At 47.4% G+C, this 20,077-nt stretch overlaps 1 protein-coding gene across 2 annotated transcripts in view; it reads right to left on the bottom strand.

Annotated features, from left to right (window-relative positions):
• The window catches only part of CGNL1 (cingulin like 1), a 177,484-nt gene that overhangs the window by 990 nt on the left and 156,417 nt on the right, over window positions 1-20,077 (bottom strand). For both annotated transcript variants that reach the window (XM_017513799.2, XM_017513800.2), the window contains exons 14-19: window positions 18,116-18,277; window positions 15,247-15,336; window positions 3,041-3,124; window positions 2,239-2,363; window positions 1,146-1,254; window positions 623-786 (exon numbers count right to left, since the gene is read on the bottom strand). In XM_017513799.2, the coding sequence (XP_017369288.1) occupies window positions 623-786; window positions 1,146-1,254; window positions 2,239-2,363; window positions 3,041-3,124; window positions 15,247-15,336; window positions 18,116-18,277 (734 nt within the window). The remainder of the gene's footprint in view (window positions 1-622; window positions 787-1,145; window positions 1,255-2,238; window positions 2,364-3,040; window positions 3,125-15,246; window positions 15,337-18,115; window positions 18,278-20,077) is intronic.

Raw genomic sequence — 20,077 nt, 5'->3', positions numbered from 1 at the left:
ATTGGTCTAAAATGTTATCTACCTTAATTACTGAGATTTTTGATGCTCTCTTAAATGTTGCACCCTAATGCCGACCTTGGGGCCAGTGAGCTGACAGGCCCTGTTTTACAGGATCCTCAGTGAGCTGGAGCCTTCTGTCCATTTATGAGAACTACCCGGCACCCAGCGCAGAGCCCCAGGTCACGGCCAGCCTCCAAGAAAGGCTCAGCTCTATGGATCAGCATGAACCTAATCGCATGAACCTTACCTCATACCCTTAGTAGAGACCCTAGAGCAGAGAAAGCAACCCACCCAGCCCCCCAACCCTCCACTCCACACCCCCAACCTAAGGACCACGGCAGAAAAGCTTCAGAGAGCTGCTCTCTCCTGGAAACTATTCAACACGGATACCTGCCCAGCTGGCACTGGGGCACTGGTTTAAGAACGACATGCATGAGACCCTACTGCCCATGTAGGATGATTGAAGTGGACACAGCTACCTTCACCTCCAGGATAAGATAACCCCAAAAGCAACGGTGAGGAACTGGCTTTGAGACAACAGGAGTGAGAATGCTCCGAAGGCAGAGCCTGCCTCAACCATGGGAGGATTATTGGTCTCTTTGTGGCCTCCACATCTGCCCACCTTAAGTCCTTCTTCATGGAGTTGAGCTGCCCCTGCAGATGCTCATTCATGTCCATCTGCTCCTCCAGCTCCCTCTGCAGCTTCTTTTTAGAACTTTCCAGTCTGTCGATTTCCTCCTCCGCTTCCTCCACCTGCCGCTTCATGGCTTTCAAACGCAAGCTCAGCTGCATCAGGAGAGAGGGTGGCTCTGAGTGCCAGCTGACGGCCCAGCCCCACCACTCAATCCACCCCAGGTCCAGCCACCATCTCCCCAGGCAACCAGGACAGGGGCTATGGGGAAACATGGAGATCAGGTGGTAAGACAAGGTTATTCTCTAAAAGCCAAAATCAGGGTGTGGAATTTGGTGATATCCCCTAATTATGTAGGCAAGAAGCCCCCATTCTATGATGTGACCAGGTGCGTCGAAGGGGAGGAATCAGCCCACTCACACTCCACCCTGCTCAGGGAGTCCTTGCTTCCCTTGCTGCCCCAACCTGAGACATGCAGTCTCATCTGAGGACAAATGCACGCAGAGGCCCCCACCTGGTCCTTCTGATCCGTCAGCGACAGGTGCTCATCATCCACCTGCATCACCAGCTCCTTCACTTTCCGCTCCAGCCGCCGGTTGCTGAGCTGCAGGTTGGCCCGATCCCTGGAAGTGGGGAGGCAGAACCAAGAACACTCTCACTCCCATCCCTGCAGGGGCCCAGCCCAGGCTGTGGAGGAGGGCAAGCTCCAGCCAGAGGTGCTTGGTCAGCTCAAGGCTTAGGGTCAGCGAAACACAATTACACAGGAAGAAAAGCTGCTTGTGAGAGAGGCAGGGAAACGAGGCTCCGAGAAGGAGAGTGACTGGCCCAAGGCTGCAGGGCCAGCAAGGGGCTGAGCGCGGCTAGAACTGCCCAGAGCTCCTGAGCTTCACTTTGTAGGGCAATAAGTCACAAACTGCAGACGTCTTGGGTCTACTCCAGGCTGTTCTGGCCTGACTCTCCAAAAGTCCAACTAACAGAGTAGATAATCTGAAGTCTCAAATGCCTGCATACCATGCCCCTTCTAGGAAGGTGAGAGGCCGTGAGTCAGAGCTCTGGCTGGAAGGCTGGTCAAGTTCAACCTGGTGCTGGCCCTCAGGCTGTCACTCAAGAGTCAGCTGCAGAGAATTGAGTTGTTGGAAAGGAGTGTGCTCACTGAATCCCACATCCCTCCCACCCCGGGGGAGGACCTGCCCCATCTCGGACTGGTGGCCAATCGGCCTCTGCTTAAATACACCTGGCCCCCAGGGCAGAGCCAGCCTTCTGGCCTCTAACCTGGCTCTAACTCGGTAGCTTCCGAGGCAGCCTGTCCTACCGAGAGAACGGAAAAGGAACAGCAAGGACAGCGGCACCACCATGGACTGAGAAGTGGAGTCCTAAGCATTAACCCAGCTACACCAGTATCTAGCCGGGCTACCTTACTCAAGTCACTGATTTTGATGGGTCTCTGTTTTCTCATCTATAAAATGGAAATAATAAAAGTAAGTTTGTAGTTGCTCTGCCTTCCTCACAGGCTACGAGGATGGGGAGAAATCCCAAACGTGAGAGCACATTGCAATGGGACTGTCACTGCCCACTGGGGCCTCTGCACTGCCGTGGGCCCAGCTTACCTCTCCTCGCTCTCCAGGCGGTCCTCCAGCTCTGCAATCCTGGCCTCCATCTGCACGACCAGCCCCTCTTTGCTGGACCGGTAGGAACCTTCCAGGTGGACAATCCGGCTCTTTAAGTCCTTGTTCTGGAAACACATAGGGAGACTGTGAGGGGCTATGTGTCTGCCATGTGCTGTGCAGAGCAGCGAAAAACATGGGGTGGAACCTGGCATTCGGTCGCTGCCTGCGATGAGGCTGCTTTCTGCACCAGGACCTGTGGCCTGGAGACCTGGGGAACCCAGAGATGTTTCCAAGGAAACCCCCTGAACTCAGGTTCGGGCCAGAAGAAGAGGTTCTATCACACTCCCTCATAAGCCTGAAAGAAATCTTTGCCATGTCCTAAGACTCCTGAATGTCAAAAAGGCTTTGCCTTGCCCTATAAATCTACAGGGGGCAGGGGAAATAGGCTCCTTTGCCAATCACGGGCAGTGAAGAACATGAACAGAAACCATGTGAAAGAAACAATAATCTGATGAAGCTTTCTTAGTCACTCATGTGTTTCGTGACAGGGATTCTTTTTCGTCCTCTTTACATTAGAATTTAGCCCTCTTCAGGATCCAGAAAATAACACACGCAATTCCTCCTCCCTCAGCTGCCAAACTTCCTTGTAGATTTAATATGACTGGGAAAAACAACTCAGGAAAAGGACTGTCAGCCCCCACCCCAGGGTTCTGGAGATGCCAAGTAAAGGAGGGCCCTCCAGTGAAGTCGGGGAGGGTTAGCGGGATGGAGGGGGAGCAGCTCACAGGTCAGCTGCCCTCACCTGCCTCTCCAGGGAAATCTTGTCACACTCCAAGTCTTGCCTCGCAGCTCTCTCCTGAAGTAGCTCATTCCTCACCTGCTCCATCTATAGCAAGCAGAACCAAAGCCCAGAGGTTAGAAGGATTGTTCCTGTATCTTTGTAGTGAAATGGTGCCCAGGAGCTGAATTCCAGCAACCAGGTCAACCCCCACTTTATGAATGAGGTTGCCCTACCCGGCCCCTCCTGCCACCTGCTCTAGGGTACAGGATCTGCTTCTTAGTTCTTTCTTGATTTCCTAACGATTGCAAAGGTGGTGATAGAAACAACACTAAGAGTCAAAGCTAGCCCTGCTGGTATGGGTTGAACTGTGTGCCCTCAAAAAGGTATGTTGGTGACTTAATCCCCAGTACCTCTGACGTGACCTTATTTGGAGAAGTGGACTTTAGAGAGGTAACCAAGTTAAAAATGAGGTTATTAGGGTGGGCCCTAATCCAGTATGTCTGGCGTCCTTTAAAATAGGGAAATATGAGTGCAGAGACAAACATGCACAGAGGGACGACGGCGCGTGAACATGGGGACACAGGGAGTGCTCTGGGGATGTGGAGGATTGGGGTGATGGGTCTATAACCAAGGATTGCCCAAGACTGCCAGAAACCACCAGAAGCTGGGAGGAGGCAAGGAAGCACTTCCCTACTGCTCTCAGAAGCAGTGTGGCTCTAACACTTTGATTTCAGATTTCTGGCCTCCAGAACCATGAGACAATAGATTTCAGTTGTTTTAAGGCACCTTGTGTTACTTTGTGCCCTAGAAAACTGGCAATACCTGCTTAGACCCCACAGGTAGGATCCCATGACACCCCCTGAACAACCCTAAGAAGTGGGTCATAGTATCTCTGCTGAGGATATTAAGGCTTCCAAAAGTCAATCAACTTGCAGGGTGACCCAGTGTCTGAGTTTGCCTGGACTGAGGATGCTCTCAGGTTGTTTCCATGCTAAAACCAGGACAGTCACAGGTGAACCAGGATGAGTCAGTCACCCAACTTCCCCAAGAGCTACATAGCCAGGAATAGGGGAGCCAGCGTTCACCTGCACTCCTGAATGCCGCATGATAAGCTCAAACTTCAGAAAGGGCTTTCAGAACAGGAGCATATCTCAGACACTGCTAAATCTCTCCTTTTTTATGCCAGAAATACAAGTCAGTGAGAATGCTGGGCAACTTCAGGAGACCTGACCAAGGCTGGACACTCATAAGAGTTTCTTGTATGCTCGGGAAAGAAGGCTCACAGCATATAACACCAGAGAAGAAATCCCATCACCTGACCATCAGCATATCTTCTCCTGATTCCCAGTGGCTTGTGCGGGAGTAAAATGAGTTATCAGAGAGGAAGGCTCCAGACCCTGTTGCCAGAACCGTCCAGCAGAGGGCAGCCTGAAGAAGCCAGAAGAATAGAGCTAAGCCGGTAAAATAAAACCACTTTTTCCTTCTTAAGGATGAAAAACAAATTCCAGGGTCCAACATGGCTAAGAGGTGCACACACAACCCCAGGACACCAGAGCCTGGAGAGCATTTGACACAGGCTCACCTGGACCTGCCTCAAGTTGAATTTTGCCACCTGTACAAGCACCCCAGTGAGTAAAAGATAATCTCGCCCCTTCTCACTGTCCCCCGCGGACAGCAAGAACTGGGGTCCCAGGAATGGCCAGAGGAGACACCCCACATTGGGCAGGCTTGCATTTGCCCCCTGGCTCCCGTTGTCCTGACCATGGTGTGTCACACAGCATGATGTCACTGGCAACGGGGCAAAATGAGGCTGGCGGGACAGGCAGGGCTGGGATACAAAGGCCTCTGCCCCTAGGTGAGGGGGTGCCAGGTAGTCAAAATGCTCGTGTTTTAATATTTCTGACTGGCAGGCATCCAAGTCATGGGGGTTCAGAATGTTCATCAGAGGAAATGGAGGCTTAAGAGAGTGTTTATGCAAGTAACCTGAGGAGCAGGGATAGAGCCAGGCTCCTGCACTGCCTGTGACTGCATGGTTTTGTCTCTGGACCAACTAAGAAAAAAAGATTCCAATATATGTAGAGTTCAAATGCAGCTGTAGCATAAACATCCAGGCAGAGGAGGGCAGTGCCGCCTCCTTAGGGCATCTTGCATAGAGAAGGGAAAAATGCCAGCAGTGCCCAGGACCCAGCAAGCAGAGCATGTCCACCCTGCCTGGGCCTGCTCCCACTCTGCTGGGCCCTGGGGCCCTCGCCAATCACATCCTGCACAGAGGGTGCCAGAACAATGGCTGTCACTGTTACCCCAGCACCAAGTTCAAGGGGAATGAATGCAGGCTTACAGCCCTGCTCCCAATGTGGGTTCTAAACCAGCCACCAACACCTCACATGTGGAGGTCATCAGAACAGCTGGGCCATGGGACTGAGGACAGACATGCCTCCCAGGGGCAGCCGTTCTGTTCATGTGCCCAGGGGAGGTCCCGGCACTTCACTGAGGACGTGGTTAAACTTCCACTGCAATGGGAAGCGATTACAGAGACCAACAGCAGTGGCCCAGCTTGAACTGCTGGCTCTGCCAGTCCCTCACCTGTGACCTTGTTGATCTAACTTCTGGGATACAATCTCCTAAGCAAGGAACTCCATTGAATGAAACACCCTGTAAGGGCCCCCAAGCTGGCCTATGATACAATAAAAGCACAACCTGGTGCCTCCTCTACCCTTCAGGGTGCTGTGTGGCACCCTTCTGAGGAAGCCAGAGGCACTTGCCTCCATCCTTAGGCAGAGTAGACACCCCAGCTCCCCACCATTAGGAGTTTCCCCTAGTGAAAAACCCACATTGTCATAATAAGAGCAAGCATGTGTCCATGAGCGCACACACTTGCATGCTGGGCAAGGGTGGTCTCACAATGATAGGACGGGTTTGCTCGCTGTTCAAACTACAAGATGTGTCCTATGCAGGACACTGTGACAAGAGACCCAGGCAGTGCCCACTCTCCGTATAGCCTAGCAGGGGACAAACGAACACGCCCTGTACAAGTAGTCAGTGTCACTATGACAGGAAATGACAGTGTGCTGGGGCAGGGTGGCAGTGGGTGGCGGCTCAGATTCAGAGGGTCAGCAAAAGCTTCCAAAAACACAGACACTAAGCTAAGACCTAAATGAGGTCAGGGACGGGCAGGGTAGAAAAAAGGGGAATAGGGTCTGGCTGAGTCCCCACCCAAGTCTCATCTCAAATTGTAGTTCCCATAATTCCCAGTGTCATGGGAGGGGACCCGGTGGGAGGTAACTGAATCATGAGGGCAGGTCTTTCCCATGATGTTCTTGTGATAGTGAATAAGTCTCATGAGATCTAATGACTTTATAAACGGGAGCCTCCTTGCACATGCTCTCTTTTGCCTGCCGCCATGTAAGACATGACTTTGCTCTTCATTCACCTTCAGCCATGACTGTGAGACCTCCCCAGCTATGCTGAACTGTGAGCCAATTAAATCTCTTTCCTCTATAAATTACCCAGGCTTGGGTATGCATTTATTAGCAGCATGAGAACAGGCTAATACATGGAGCTGGGTAGGGAATGTAGCTTTCCAAATGAGGTGGGCGGGCTGCCAGTAACACAGAGTAGGAGGTAAGAAAGAGAAGGGCAGTGTTGGAAGGAACTAGCCATGTGAGGAAGGTGAGGGGGCAGGTGAAGACATCGATGGCGCGGGTGGAGAGGGAGACAGGGAGTAGTCACACAGGGCCCAAAGTCATACTGTGACAGTAGCTCACAGATTTATTGTGCTTACAAAAGCGAGTTCTGTGCATTTGAATAGCAATATCTCATTTACTCCTCACCACCACCAATGAAGTAGGCACTGTTAACATCCCCACCTGTGCCGAGAGTCCTCCTGGTGATGTAGGTGGGGCCAACTGGACGATGCCAGTGGAAGCCACAGGACAGGTAAGCCCACCAAGGAGAGACATATAAAGAAGGAGGAAGATCTGCAGCTGGGCCCTGGGAATCCCCCACCCCTCAGTTCCCAGGTCAGGGGAGGCAGGGAGAAGCCAGGATCTATCCCAAAGCCAAGAAGGGCAAAGACTGCAGGTAAAGCACACAGGCTGGACAAGAACAAGTTTGCTTCTGCAAAGTTCTGCAGAGAGGAGAGGCTGACTGCAAAGCTCAGGGGAGGCACTGGAGGCCAAGAGGCGGGAACAGACACCACACCTCTCCTCTGGAACCCAGCAGTGACTAAGACAGCAGCTGTGACCCACGGCTGGAGGGGGCACAAGGGTGTGCAAGAGATGCCCACGCGATTATCAGGTGGCAATGAGAAGCCACAGAGGAGAGAAAAGAAGGGAGTATCACAGAAGACCAGCCACCCAGCAAGGGGAGGGACGGGATCCAGGCCTGTCCTAGGGTCAGAATGAAGACAGGGAGAGGAAGAGGATCCCCCAGGGCTTGGTGGGAGGCAGGCACCTGTAGCTCAAAGGGAAGGTAGAGGGAGGGAAAAAAAAAGGGAGGGAAGGGAAATTATTTTCCCAAAAGAGAAGGGATAAAGAAAACCCGGAGGCTTGTAGAGAGAGAAATAAATCTAGAAATCTAGTTGCTGTGGAGTGTGCGGTTGAAAAATACCAGCAGACAACCAAAGGCCAGCAGAGCAGAGGCAAGCATTGCTTTGCAGCTGTGCTCCGGCCAGGAGACCCGAGGGGAATGCCCCGTACCAAGAGCACCCCAAGCCAGGCACTGGGCCGGACCTCTCTGAGGCAGATGTTATCACCCTGGGTTTCCAGGTGGCAGGTCCAGAAACGTGCCCCAATCAGTGTTAGGTGGAAGCAGCTTTGGGATGCCCACCTAGGTTTTCTGACAAAAAAATCATACACTCCCTTTTCCCTTCTCCATTGTCTCTTAGCGAACCTGTAGGATCTAGAACTCTCAATAAAGGAAAAATTCCCACAAGGAGAGTTCAGGCAGGGACTTTGGAGCCCGGAAGGAAAACGCGTCTGGTGCAGTGAGGCAGAGAGCGTGTGGTGGGGTTCCAGGATGCCCAAGTGGTCACGCTGCACTGGGCCCAGCCTGGGGGTTCAGGACAAACCCTGCCACCTCACGCAGTAGCCACTGGCCAGGCTTGCACCCTTAGTGCCAATGTCTGAAAACTGTGGATCCCACCAGGAAACAGACTTCCCTGTGCAGAGGAGCACTTCCCACGGCAGGATCCCCGAGGGCCCCCGCAGGTTCAAGGCCTCCCTGGAGAGTCCCCGGATAATGGTGGCTCTCCAGAGGGGGAACAAAAAGGAATTATTTATTCTCCACTACAGTCCCTTAAAAGATGGCTATTAAAATGGAAATGTAGAATAAATCAGAGTGAAGAACAGGAAGGAATAAATGTGTAGCCATAAAACTTAACAGTTACTGTGACCTGAGCAGGCAAGTCCATTTTCTTGAGTCTTTGCAAACCCAGGCTTTTGGCAAACATGATCAGCTTCCTTCAGTTCTTCAAAGGACAGCCTGACACGAAAACTCTAAAGTAAATGCACCACGTGGAGTCTTATACAAGGACCATGTGGTGCTGTGGACAAGGCCTCAAGAAGGATGGGTTTCACCATACACCCGGAAGTATTCTGTGTCCCCCTGCTATTGGCTATCCTCAATGCAGTGATCCCAGGACTAGGCCCCCTGACTTAGGAATATTGTAAATAAAAGTCTTACCCTGAGCTCACACTGGTCCCTGCCCTGGGGTAAAAACAAACAAACAAAAAAAAACCCTGGTTTGGCTGAGCCAGCCTCCTGAACCAGAAAAGAGTAAACTCGAGGCTGGGAAGTTATATATTTATACAAGCTTGGTGCTTTATATGCTGTTTACCCTTCAACTACATTAAATAGCCTTAACAAAAACTTTCCAGTCAAATTAAAAACACAACCAGAGCTGAAGGCAGAAGTGTATCACAGTTGGACTGGAAGAATGCTAAGCCCTGAGTATTTTGATTGGAAATCACAGTATCAGATTCCAGTGGGTTTTATGTCAGAGATACCCACGACCTGAGCGAGCTCTCAGGATTCCAAGCAGCTGCCTTTCGGGTTAATGGAAAGCCAGAGCTATTTGTGATGGCCAGTAACTATACTGAACCCCATCACCTGTGTCTACCATTGGGCTGTAAAGAGGTTGGCAAGCCCACACTCCTGGCTGGCATTAAAAATAATCACAAAAAAGGAAAATTATTATTAATCAACTGTACACACTGGGTTTTTGAGCAGCTGATACCATAAGAGGCAGTTATGAGGTTAGTAGCATTTTAGTTGAAAAAAAAAGGAGAAAGAAGAAAACCCTCCTGATCTTTCACTTGTGACTGCAAAGAAGACAGTCACATTTAGCAGGAGGGCACCCCTAATGCTGACTGAACAGCAGGTGTGAGCCAGTGAGGAGCAGTTCTGAAAAGTGACTGTAGGAGCCCACAGCTCTATCACTGGATTTAATCCTGCATCTGCAGAGGCAACTGGGCAGCCTCGCTCAGTCCCTGGAGAGACCATGAAGACACCCAAAGCTCGACTTGGCATTTTTCCTACCTGCCAGCTGCCTGGGCTGGATGAATCATCTTTCCATCGGGCTAGGTCATCGTGGGCTACATGGCCAAGAGAACGCCTCCCCGTGTAGGCCCAGCTGTGCTGTGAAGTGTTTGTGGCAGTGCCTATCAAGCTAGCCCAATAGCCTGTTGGCATTTAATTTAAAACACGTGAAGCCAGACCGCTCCTTAATCCTGCACTCCTAAAGAATCAGGAGAGGATCAGCTGAACTTCAATCCTCACCCGTTTTAAGAAACATGATTTTTTTTTTTTTTTTGAGGCGGAGTTTCGCTCTTGCTACCCAGGCTGGAGTGCAATGGCACGATCTCGGCTCACCGCAACCTCCGCCTCCTGGGTTCAGGCAATTCTCCTGCCTCAGCCTCCCGAGTAGCTGGGATTACAGGCACGCGCCACCATGCCCAGCTAATTTTTTGTATTTTTAGTAGAGACGGGGTTTCACCATGTTGACCAGGATGGTCTCAATCTCTTGACCTCGTGATCCACCCGCCTCGGCCTCCCAAAGTGCTGGGATTACAGGCTTGAGCCACCGCGCCCAGCCTAGGAAACATGATTTTTAACTTGGGAGTGAAGACCCAAATGCATTTGAAGGAATGGTCTTTAAGACCATGACATAGTCTCATGCACGGATAATGGGAACAGGCAGGAGGCTTTGGAGTCAAATTGTGACACTACCTCATACAAACTGTGTAACCCTAGGTAGTCACTTCTCCTTGAAAGCCCTGAAAACAAGAAAGCAAGTGAGGCACCCAGCCCGGTGCCTAGCACTTAGGGAATCATTGGTAAGGATGGCAATTGTCATAAATGGAAACATGGGTTTTGGAGGATGGAAAGGAAAAAGGATTACTCTGAATTTAAACAGACCAAATACCAGTAAAATAGTCACTACTGAACTGAATTATCCTTCAACTTATAAGCCAATAGGAAACCTTTCTGCATATGGTGGGACTATACTTGGGTGACAAAACAGATACTCCATATCTCTATGTCATAAAGAAGATATCATTTTATCAACTCGAAATCCATCCTTTCTCCTTCATAGTGGTCAGACTTGAAAACAAAGTCCAAACATCCAAGAGGTTTGAAAAACTTTTGTCTCTCAATTAGGATTTCCTGAATCCATCACTCTAAATAATAATGTCCTGGGCATGTAAAGGAAGCCCGTGGAAAGGCTGTGATATGGTTTGGCTGTGTCCTCACCCAAATCGCATCATATAATCCCCAAGTGTCATGGGAGGGATTTGGTGGGTGGTAATTGAATAAGTGAATAAGTCTCATGAGATCTGATGGTCTGATAAAGAGCAGTTCCCCGGTACACACCCTCTTTCCTGCTGCCACGTAGCACGTGCCTTTGCTTCTCCTTTGCCTTCCACCATGATTGTGAGGCCTCCCCAGCCATGCTGACCTGTGAGTCCATTAAATCTCTTTCCTCTATAAATTACTCAGTCTCAGGTATGTCCTTATAGCCATGTGAGAATGGACTAATACAGGCTGGGAACTTATAAATAACATGGCCAGCATTTAGTGTGTACCAAATGTATGCACAAGAAAGAGAAAAAAAGAAGAGGCATGGAAGGATCAAACGCACTGTCTCACACAGCTTTCCTGTCCTCTGCCCTGGTAACAGCGCAGTTGAGGCCCCTCCCAGTCTTCCCTTCTTCAGTCCTCACCCCTACCCCTGCCACATGAGTCTTCTAGAACACTGTGTATGCTTCACTTTTCTGCTCAACAGCCTTTGACGGCTGCCCACTGCCTTCACAACAGAGACATTCAAAACCCTCTGTCTGGCTCTTCAAACTTACCTCCTTTCATTTCCCATGGAAACTGGAAATCTGATTAAGACACACTCATCCATTCATTGCTTCTCAAACTGCTGTATAGATTCCTACCTCCCAGTCTTCGTTCACACCATTCCTTCTATCTAGAATCCCAATTCCAGTCCTCTTGGTTTATCCAAATCTCATCTTTTCTTTAGAGCTGAGCCCAGGTCCCCGCCCTCTTTCTAATGATTCTTCTATAATCACCCTTGCTACGATGCTCTTTCCCTCATTAGCTGCTTGAATCTTTTACTTGGCATTTGGTGTCCACTATTTTTTATTGTTAGTTATCCATTTTTTAGGTCTGACCCACCTCCTCCAACAAACTGTAGCACTCAAGGACAGGGACCATTTCTGGTCCTCTGGGAGCTTTACCACAATGCCATGCACACAGCAGGTATTCACCATATTTTTCAAGCACTGATAAAATAGAGCATCGCCTTGGGAATTGAGACCCAAGCCCAGCTCTGCAGTCAATTGCCTGTATGACTGTGGCCAAATCACCAGGTGACTCTGGGCCTCAAATCTCATCCATTACAGAGAAGTGGGGAGAGTTGGACTCTGAGGTCCTTGCCACATCTAACAGTCTATGAGAGGGGTTGACCATTCACTACTAACATTGCTGGAAAACTTTTTTTTCTGGCTTATTCATTAAGTTCTATCACTAAGACTAGTGGGAGATGTTTGGGGGAAGCAAAGATTCAGCAGAGGAGCTTGTGAGAATCCAGAGTTTAAGAAAAGTGCTGTTAAGTCTGAATTTTTTAATTTAAAGAGAAGAAGATCCCCAAACTAAAACATCCCATGCCTTCTCTTTTCAGTGCCTAGTAGCAGTTTGCTAGGAAGGCAGGGCCGATGCTGTTACTTGAGTTCAAAATAACTGGCACCCTTTCCTGCTTTTTAGGAGATGTCCTAGTTAAGGAGATGTCATAAGGTCAGCATTTGAGGGGAGAGAGGAAAAGAGGTCTTAAAGTTTTGAAGTTTCCCCTTTCTTGCTCTGATTCCAGCAGGAAAACACCAGGCACACAGCCCTAAAAGTTAACCTAAGTGGACCAAAAGAGCTCAGCATCAGGGCCCATCTGTCTATACCCAAGGCCCTCTCCAGAGAGCCTTCATTCTCAAACGCTGGAGGTAAGCCTTGGCTCCACCTCAACTTTAAATGAGAATGAGATGCTTTCCAGGGAGGCCGGTATTTGGCCCACCCATTTCTCGGCCTTCCCTCACAAGTCAGGAGGCAGCAAAGGCCAGAAGAGAGGCTCTCAGAACACAATCAGGAGACATCACTTTATCTCAGCGTTTCTGTTTCATTTTCTTACGAATTCCTACATGCATGTGAATGTAATCCTCAATTTCTCCACTTACAACCAACACCAGGCTTTATCCTATCTCAGATGATGCAATGAGTAGAAAGAAAACAGAAGAGAGAAAGAGAGCTGATACAGAAAGAGGCTGTAGACATTTGTGGAACTCATTATTTTAGGCATATGACTCAGATACAGGGAGAGAACTGGGGAAAGTAAAGGGTGGATCAGACACTTCTGGATGTATAAAGCCTTCTTGCAGCACTGCAATGCTAGAATTCAGAAAAGCCTTCAGAAATCGCCTGGGTCAATCACTTCCTTTTGATAGATTTGAAAGGCTGAGCTCAGAGAGGCTGGGACTCTCCCAGAGGTAAATGAGGCTAGTGCGGGAGCCAGGTCTGGGACTCCCAGCCCACTGCTCTCCCCAGCAGACCAAGTGAATTCCCTTAACTTCTTCCCTGGACTTCGTTCAAAGTTCTTGGTTCCCTTAACTTCCTCCCTGAACTGCCATCAAGTTCTTGGCTTAGTGGAAATATTTTTAGCCTTGACCACATCATGGATAGCAGCTCTGTTCTCCACGATCCAAGTGCTCAGATGAAAGGAAAATGAAATGTCCAGAGCAATTCTGGGACCAGATATCTGCATGATCAGTTCTCTCAGCGTTGGGCTGTCAGCCGAGCTAAGGGAGGCAGCCGCGTTCTGGGTCAGTGTCTGTGTTTTGTTTCTGATGTAAACATAGAACTGAAGGTCTGTTTTAACTGCCTCGTTACTGATAAGATGACAGACTTTCCCACTATCCCTCTCAGTGTAAGTCACAAGAAGCACTAGCAAACAAATCCATGGTCACATCCTTTGTCACTGTGAATGTTTAGCAGATCCTGACATGTCTTGGGGGAACATGACTACTTAGCCAGGCTGGCAGGGCCTCATCACAAAACAGCTTTCATTCCAGTGGGAGAACTTAGAAAACACAGTCTTCAGTAAGAATTCTGAGGGGTGGTAGGGGAGATGTCCAGGTTGAGCTCTCCATCTGGACTTGTGGTTTTTCAGGAAGGTCCCTCTCTAAACCACTGCAGCTCTGGCCTGATGGGCTATCACAGCTCCAGAGGAATGCCATTATCACAGCCTGGGAACATGCAGACAGAACCCACACCCCATGAGGAGGTCAGAGTGAACGAACCTGGGGATGCAATTTCCTTCTCTCTCAGGGGCAAAGTAGCATGAGTATCACACTTGTCTGCAAAGAAATCTGTCAATAGGGGCCTAACAGAATATGGAAAAGCAGCCAGTGATTCACCTTCTACTTTGAGCAGGGATGCCTGCTCCTAAGGTGCTATCCCAAGCTCTGGGACTTTCAGTTCTTGGTCACCCTGAACTAAGGGAAGGGAAGTCCATATGAATAAGCAGAAGAGACCAGAGGAAAGTGCCCTTTGGAACAGAGAAGAATGGATAGAGAGGGTAAAAAACATAAAGCAGAAAGTGGAAGTTTCCAAAGTGTTGATAAATAACAATCTATTGGCCATAACAGGAGAAGTGCTTTTCAGAGCTGAGGCCCTGAGGGTCATAGTTCAACATGCTAGTGTGTGAATTTCGTAGCAGACACTATGTTAGGTGCAACAGAAAGTAGGCTCTATGATGCAGGCTTTTCCTTGACAAGTTAATTAGCAGTAAATACTCCTATGAAGCACTCACAATCAATAACAGTACTTGCCAAGTGACTGCTTTTTGCAGTTTTGGAAAGAGTTTCACTTACATTTGGATCCTTATGACCACACTGTGAGGCAATCAGGGAGTGTTATTCTCAGCTAATAGATAATGGAACTAATTCCTCAAGCTACGTGCTGCATTATCCAAAGGCTTTTGGCCTTTGTTTCCATTTTGTAATTAAGCCAAGGTTCAGATGGGCTTTGAGAGAGATTGGGAGTAGCAGGTGAGATCTGGGGAGAGCAGTGAGATCACAGGAAACAGTGTCACTGTTAAGTAGCTTCTGTGTCCCCAATGCATGACCAAACCATTTGACAGATAAAATACAGAAACATTTTGAGAAGAGGATTCAGAACACTCAGTGGCAGTTTCAAAGATAATTAATTTGTATTCACTAGTCTCAGCCCTTCATTTATAAGATACCTGTGGATACATATAGAAACTTCTACTGATAGAATGTGCGTTCAATGACAACATACCCAGTTGTATGCCTAGGGCCTTAAAATGGCACTGGACAAACCGTATATCAACATGTAGAAAACCCTTCACGCTTTCTTCACTAGCATTGGCACTTTCTTAATTAAAAACCTGGAAACAAAACCTAAAATCCTTGAAATGACGTTAGGTACAGATTACGAAATTATCTGACCAAGGATTAAAATTTAAAATCTAAAATATAAGTAATCTGGGCAAAGTCTCTCCTAGAAGCTTATTACGGTGATGACTATTCAATCTTCCATCCATTTCCAGATGGCATGAATCTTCTCTCCCAGCTCTAACTGAATCCACAGGTTTAACCCTTCATGTTCTTTTTCATACAGGACAATCCACGCATCATTCATCTATAAAACAGTACCTGTTCCCTGCTCCTACTGATCCTCTCAGACAGCAAATCCGAGTTGTTTCTTTCTTCATCCAGTTCCATCTCCAGTTGAGATAGCTTGTCCTAAGAAAGAAATCACAAACACAGTCAACTTAACTTGCACTGACCAGGATTAAGAGCAAATGCCCCATAAAGGAACGACCCTAAGTGCAAATGAGAGCTGAAAAACAATGTATCTATTTCTCATATTGCCGAAAGCAGGTATTTCTTAAACTATGTATTTCATGACTTGTAATGTATAATGTAACTGTGTATGTAGAAAACACATAAAAGAAGAAAAAACATCATCCGAAACCCTAATGCAAACACTAAGGATATCTGAGCATGTTTCTGTCAAGTCTTTGTTTCTCCCTATGAATCAGTGACTTTAAACAGATCTACACAAGCCAGTTTCCTATTAAAAGACAATGTGGAAAAACCACTTCATGCTCAGGACAATCTTTTGTCTGCATCCTGCTCAGCGTTTCCAAGAGCCTTGCAGGAGTAAATCTATAGCAGTCTTCTAAGGAACAGCAGGCATTTGCACTGTGCACTCCCAAACCTGCACTGGATTAACCAAAAGCCAGTGCTAACCAATTCTGTTAAACTCATCATCACTTAAGAATAATAATTTGTGGCTTCCTTGTTGGCTCCTAATCTAACCTAATTGAGTGTTAAGAAAAAAAATTTCAAAGCAGCTTTGTATATGAAGAAAAGAGGCTTCGAATATCAACCACCCTACTCAGAACTGGGGTTTGTGGGTCTTGAGCATGTGTTTCTCCTGTCACCAGCCAATCTGTCATAGGTCTAAGGAAATTCAGAGCCACAAAGGCTAAAAACCAATTGGCATTCCAAGTTTTAAATGTGAACCTGCAGCATTTGTATATAAATATTGTCTCTGCAATTGCCAAAGTTGATTGACAAGCAATGGACACCTCTATCCCTAAATATTATTTATCAAAATTAAAATACCCAGGATTCATGTGAATGATTACCTGCCTGTGAATGGCCCGCAGAGAATGATCAAAACCTATAGGGAAGCCAGAAAGCCCTTTCCCAAGAGCCAACCGTCTCAAAGGCCAACTTGGATTGCAAAGCCTCCTGTTTATCCAGTGGTTCCTGATGGCTCCAAGAAAAGACTCATTATAGTCACACATCACTCACAGTCTGCAAGAGCTGCATTTACAAACAACAGCCACCTGAGTTTCTGAGTTTACAGAAAATGTCCATCGTCAGAAGAGCTCTTGAGTCTTGAAAATTAATTTAAGTGCTAGTGAAGGAGCAAGCAAGACACAGTCACAGCAAGATGGTCCTGCTAGCCACCTCTTGGGGGAGGAAACACCCCTCAACTGCATCTCATGGTAGCAGGCTATTGAGAGCTGTTCATTTTGTAATTAATGGAAAAATACCTAAATAATGCAAAGGAAATGTTCTCTTTAGCCGGCATATATTAGCAAGAAATGACCCAACAACCCAATCTTCAGCTAAAAGCACATATTTATAGGACTCTCTTCTTGCCTAAAATCCATAGTGCACAGAACCCAGCAGGAGTGTTAGGGGTCCAGGCCAGGGATATTGCTCCAAAGGTTCTTCCTCCACTGCCTGAAGAGGCTTTAGCTCATTTTGAGCCAGGTTGTTTAGGCCCTAGAATAATCAGTTTCTAGTTAAGTGGGTTGACCTTAGCTTGCCTTAGAATTACCTCCCCTAAAGAGATCAAAACTAGGACATTAGCAAAATGTACAGCAGTCCTACAAAAGAGCAATAAAACTGTAATCAGGTTATTCTAGTCTCTAAAATAGGCCCATCTAATAAAATCTTCAATGACTGAGAAAACACTCCCGAGATGTAAACAGAGTCCCCTGAAGGTTTTAAAAGTTATTTCTGTTTATTTGCAAAGCTGAATCAGGAATTCCATTGATTTTGAATTTAAGGTGTCTCTCCATGGCCTTGAGCAGTCTGTCTTTTATCAAAACCTTGAAAATTTTAACTTCTCCCAAAAGTCTAAGGCTATTTTTTCGTCTCTTTTTTTCTCTCTCTCTTTTTCTTGCTCTAAATTTCACTTTTTCAGTGTCTCTCCCTCTCTCTAAATTCCACTGGGGGGGTGTGTGTGTGTTGTGTGTATGTGTGTGTTTCTGCGGGGTGGTTTGGCTCCAACAAATTATTCTTTTTTAAAAGTTCAGATCGAGTGATTCTAAGGTTTTTCTTGTCAACGTCAGTGAACTGTTCATACTTAGAGTCTGCTACTTCACTCACACTTTTCTAATATGTTGTGTTTTCAGCTAGTGACTAGAGCACCCCATCTGGTGACTACATTCAGCACTTTCTGATACGCTGTCTTGTCTTGGATTGTCTACCTACTATGTATACCATGGTGAATTGAGCCACAGTTAGCTGTGAGCTCTGGCAAAGCCAGATAACCCGAAAGGGAAAATGGGCCAGAAACAGGAAGCAAGAATGGAGTACTGGTGTGGCAAATGAAGGATGATGATTCCTGGGAGGCTCCTCTCTGGACATCCAGCAGTCTCATTCCTTCTAGCTAGCTGGAAGCACTGCCCCAAAGAACAAACAGGAAAGGAACTATCTGCAACCTTATACAAAATCATCTAACTTCCCTGGGAATCTGTTCCATTTCCTCTCAAGACAATGAGGATGTTAGACTAAATTATGTCCATCATTCCTTCTAGCTCTGATGTCCTGAGTCTGTAAATGACTGGCCTCTTCCTTCAATCAAGAAATGACCTCACTACACCCAGCTGTGAGAGAGACTTCCCAAAGGCTGAACTGAGAGCAGAGAAGCTGCTTCTCTTGTGGCCCACACTCGCTCTCCATGGGTCCCCCAGCTCCAACTGTGCAGTCCACAGACCTCCATCTGCTTGACCAGTCTGCTGCGGTCATCTTTGAGGTGACTCTTGGCTTCCAGCTCATACTCCAGGTCCTTTAGCGTCTGCTCCAGAAGCTGCCTTTTTGTGAGTGCTTCATCCTGAGCTCTCTGGTAGCCCCGTAACTCTTCCTCCATCAGACGCATCTAGGAAAAGAGACAGCTGGGGTGGTTTTCTGGGGGGCATTGGAAGCATAGAGACCTCCACAGACAGTGCAAAGGCTGACCCCACAGAAAGGCAGATCTGGTGGACCCCCACAATATGAGAGATCAGAAGACCCTAAGCAAGTCCTACCTCCCTCTGGGCCTCGGATTCCTGTTTGTAAAAAAAAAGGGGGGCGGTTTCCAGCTACAGGCAGCAATCTATTAGGTTACAAATTCTATCTGGTAGATGTTGACCATCATTTTTTAATTAAATAGAACAGAAGAAATATCAGAGTATTCGCAAATATTGATTTGTAAATCTTTTGTACTGGATACTCATATATGTGTGCCGATGTGTGTATTCCTGGGTTGCAATGCAAGATGTAGTTCTTTTTTCTTCTTCTTTTTTTGAGATGGAGTCTTGCTCTGTTGCGCAGGCTGGAGTGCAGTGGCACAATCTTGCCTCACTGCAGCCTCCACTTCCCAGGTTCAAACAATTCTCCTGCCTCAGACTCCCAACTAACTGGGATTACAGGTGCATGTCACCATGCCCTACTAATTTTTGTATTTTTAATAGAGATGGAGTTTCAACATGGTGGCCAGGCTGGTCCTGAACTCCTGACCTCAAGTGATGCCCACCTCGGTCTCCCAAAGTACTGGAATTACAGGTGTGAACCACCATGCCTGGATGAATGCAAAGTGTAGTTCTTACTAGGTCATGTTAAAAACGCTCAAGAGCCCCTGAACTAAATACATGTTTCCCAGAAGATAATTTGTTGCCCACCTGTATCACTGTCACCTCAAAAGAGATTTAAACTTAGTGTAAAAAAAAACATACAACTAAATTAATGACCCCAAAACAACCTACTGGCACAAAACCTAACAATATACAGAGGCACATTAGGGAAAGCTACTGCTTTGCAGAAGAAAATAATCAGCTATCATAATTTACAGTGTTGGTTTTTTTTGACCACAAGGTGGCACTCAACTAATAGCTTTGAAGAAAGTGCAACCGACAAAACAGCTTGATTCACAAGGGCCAGTCTATGTCTTGAACTTCTCTGGAAGTTCAAGTGCACAGTAGGTCTTCCTTAAACATCAGTGTGGACTGATCCAGTGAAGCCCCAGGTTGTTTGCTTTGTTCTAAGTGTCCTACCCTCTTGGATTTGGCAGAGTACTAAGTAGAGCTAGTATCAGAAATAGAATACGCTGGGGTTCTCTTTCCTTGGGCGTATAAGAAAGTACATGGCAAACTCCACTACAGAATGCCACCCCTCTGGGATATCTGTCACAGGAAAGTTGGAAAGCCCCAGTAGGTGAGGACAGCTTTAGGAGACCCACGGGAAAACCTGAGCAAATGTGTTCTCCCCTGGGAGGCTGACAGGAGCACCCACCATTTATTTCTATGAGAACAGCCTAGCCTGGAAGATGACATGTCCAGATGGAGACACTCATGTGGTTTTGTGGTAACCATGACAGAGAGTACATGAAAGCACAGAATGAAAATCACCCCATGGAAAAAGAAGGATGGGACATTCTCTAGATAGAGAGGGTATGCTACATTCCAGAGCATTAAAAAAAAAAAAAAATCACTCTATGACTCAGTTTCCTTATCTGCAACATTGAGATAATTATAAAACCAGCCTTCTAAAGCTATTATGAGAATCAAATGAGATGATACCCAAAAAGAACAGGGTATGAGAGTCAGAAAGAATGAAAGGCAAATGTGCAGCCTGTTTCCTTCCTATCCCCCTTCCTAATGCCCAGCGCGCCCTCCTCCACTGCTTAGCACAGCCCCAACTT

The sequence above is a fragment of the Cebus imitator genome, unplaced genomic scaffold (assembly GCF_001604975.1).
Source record: "Cebus imitator isolate Cc_AM_T3 unplaced genomic scaffold, Cebus_imitator-1.0 Scaffold501, whole genome shotgun sequence".
NCBI classification, from domain to species: domain Eukaryota; kingdom Metazoa; phylum Chordata; class Mammalia; order Primates; family Cebidae; genus Cebus; species Cebus imitator.
The sequence above is the reverse complement of the archived record's forward strand: the minus strand, read 5'-3'. Positions and strand labels throughout refer to the sequence as shown.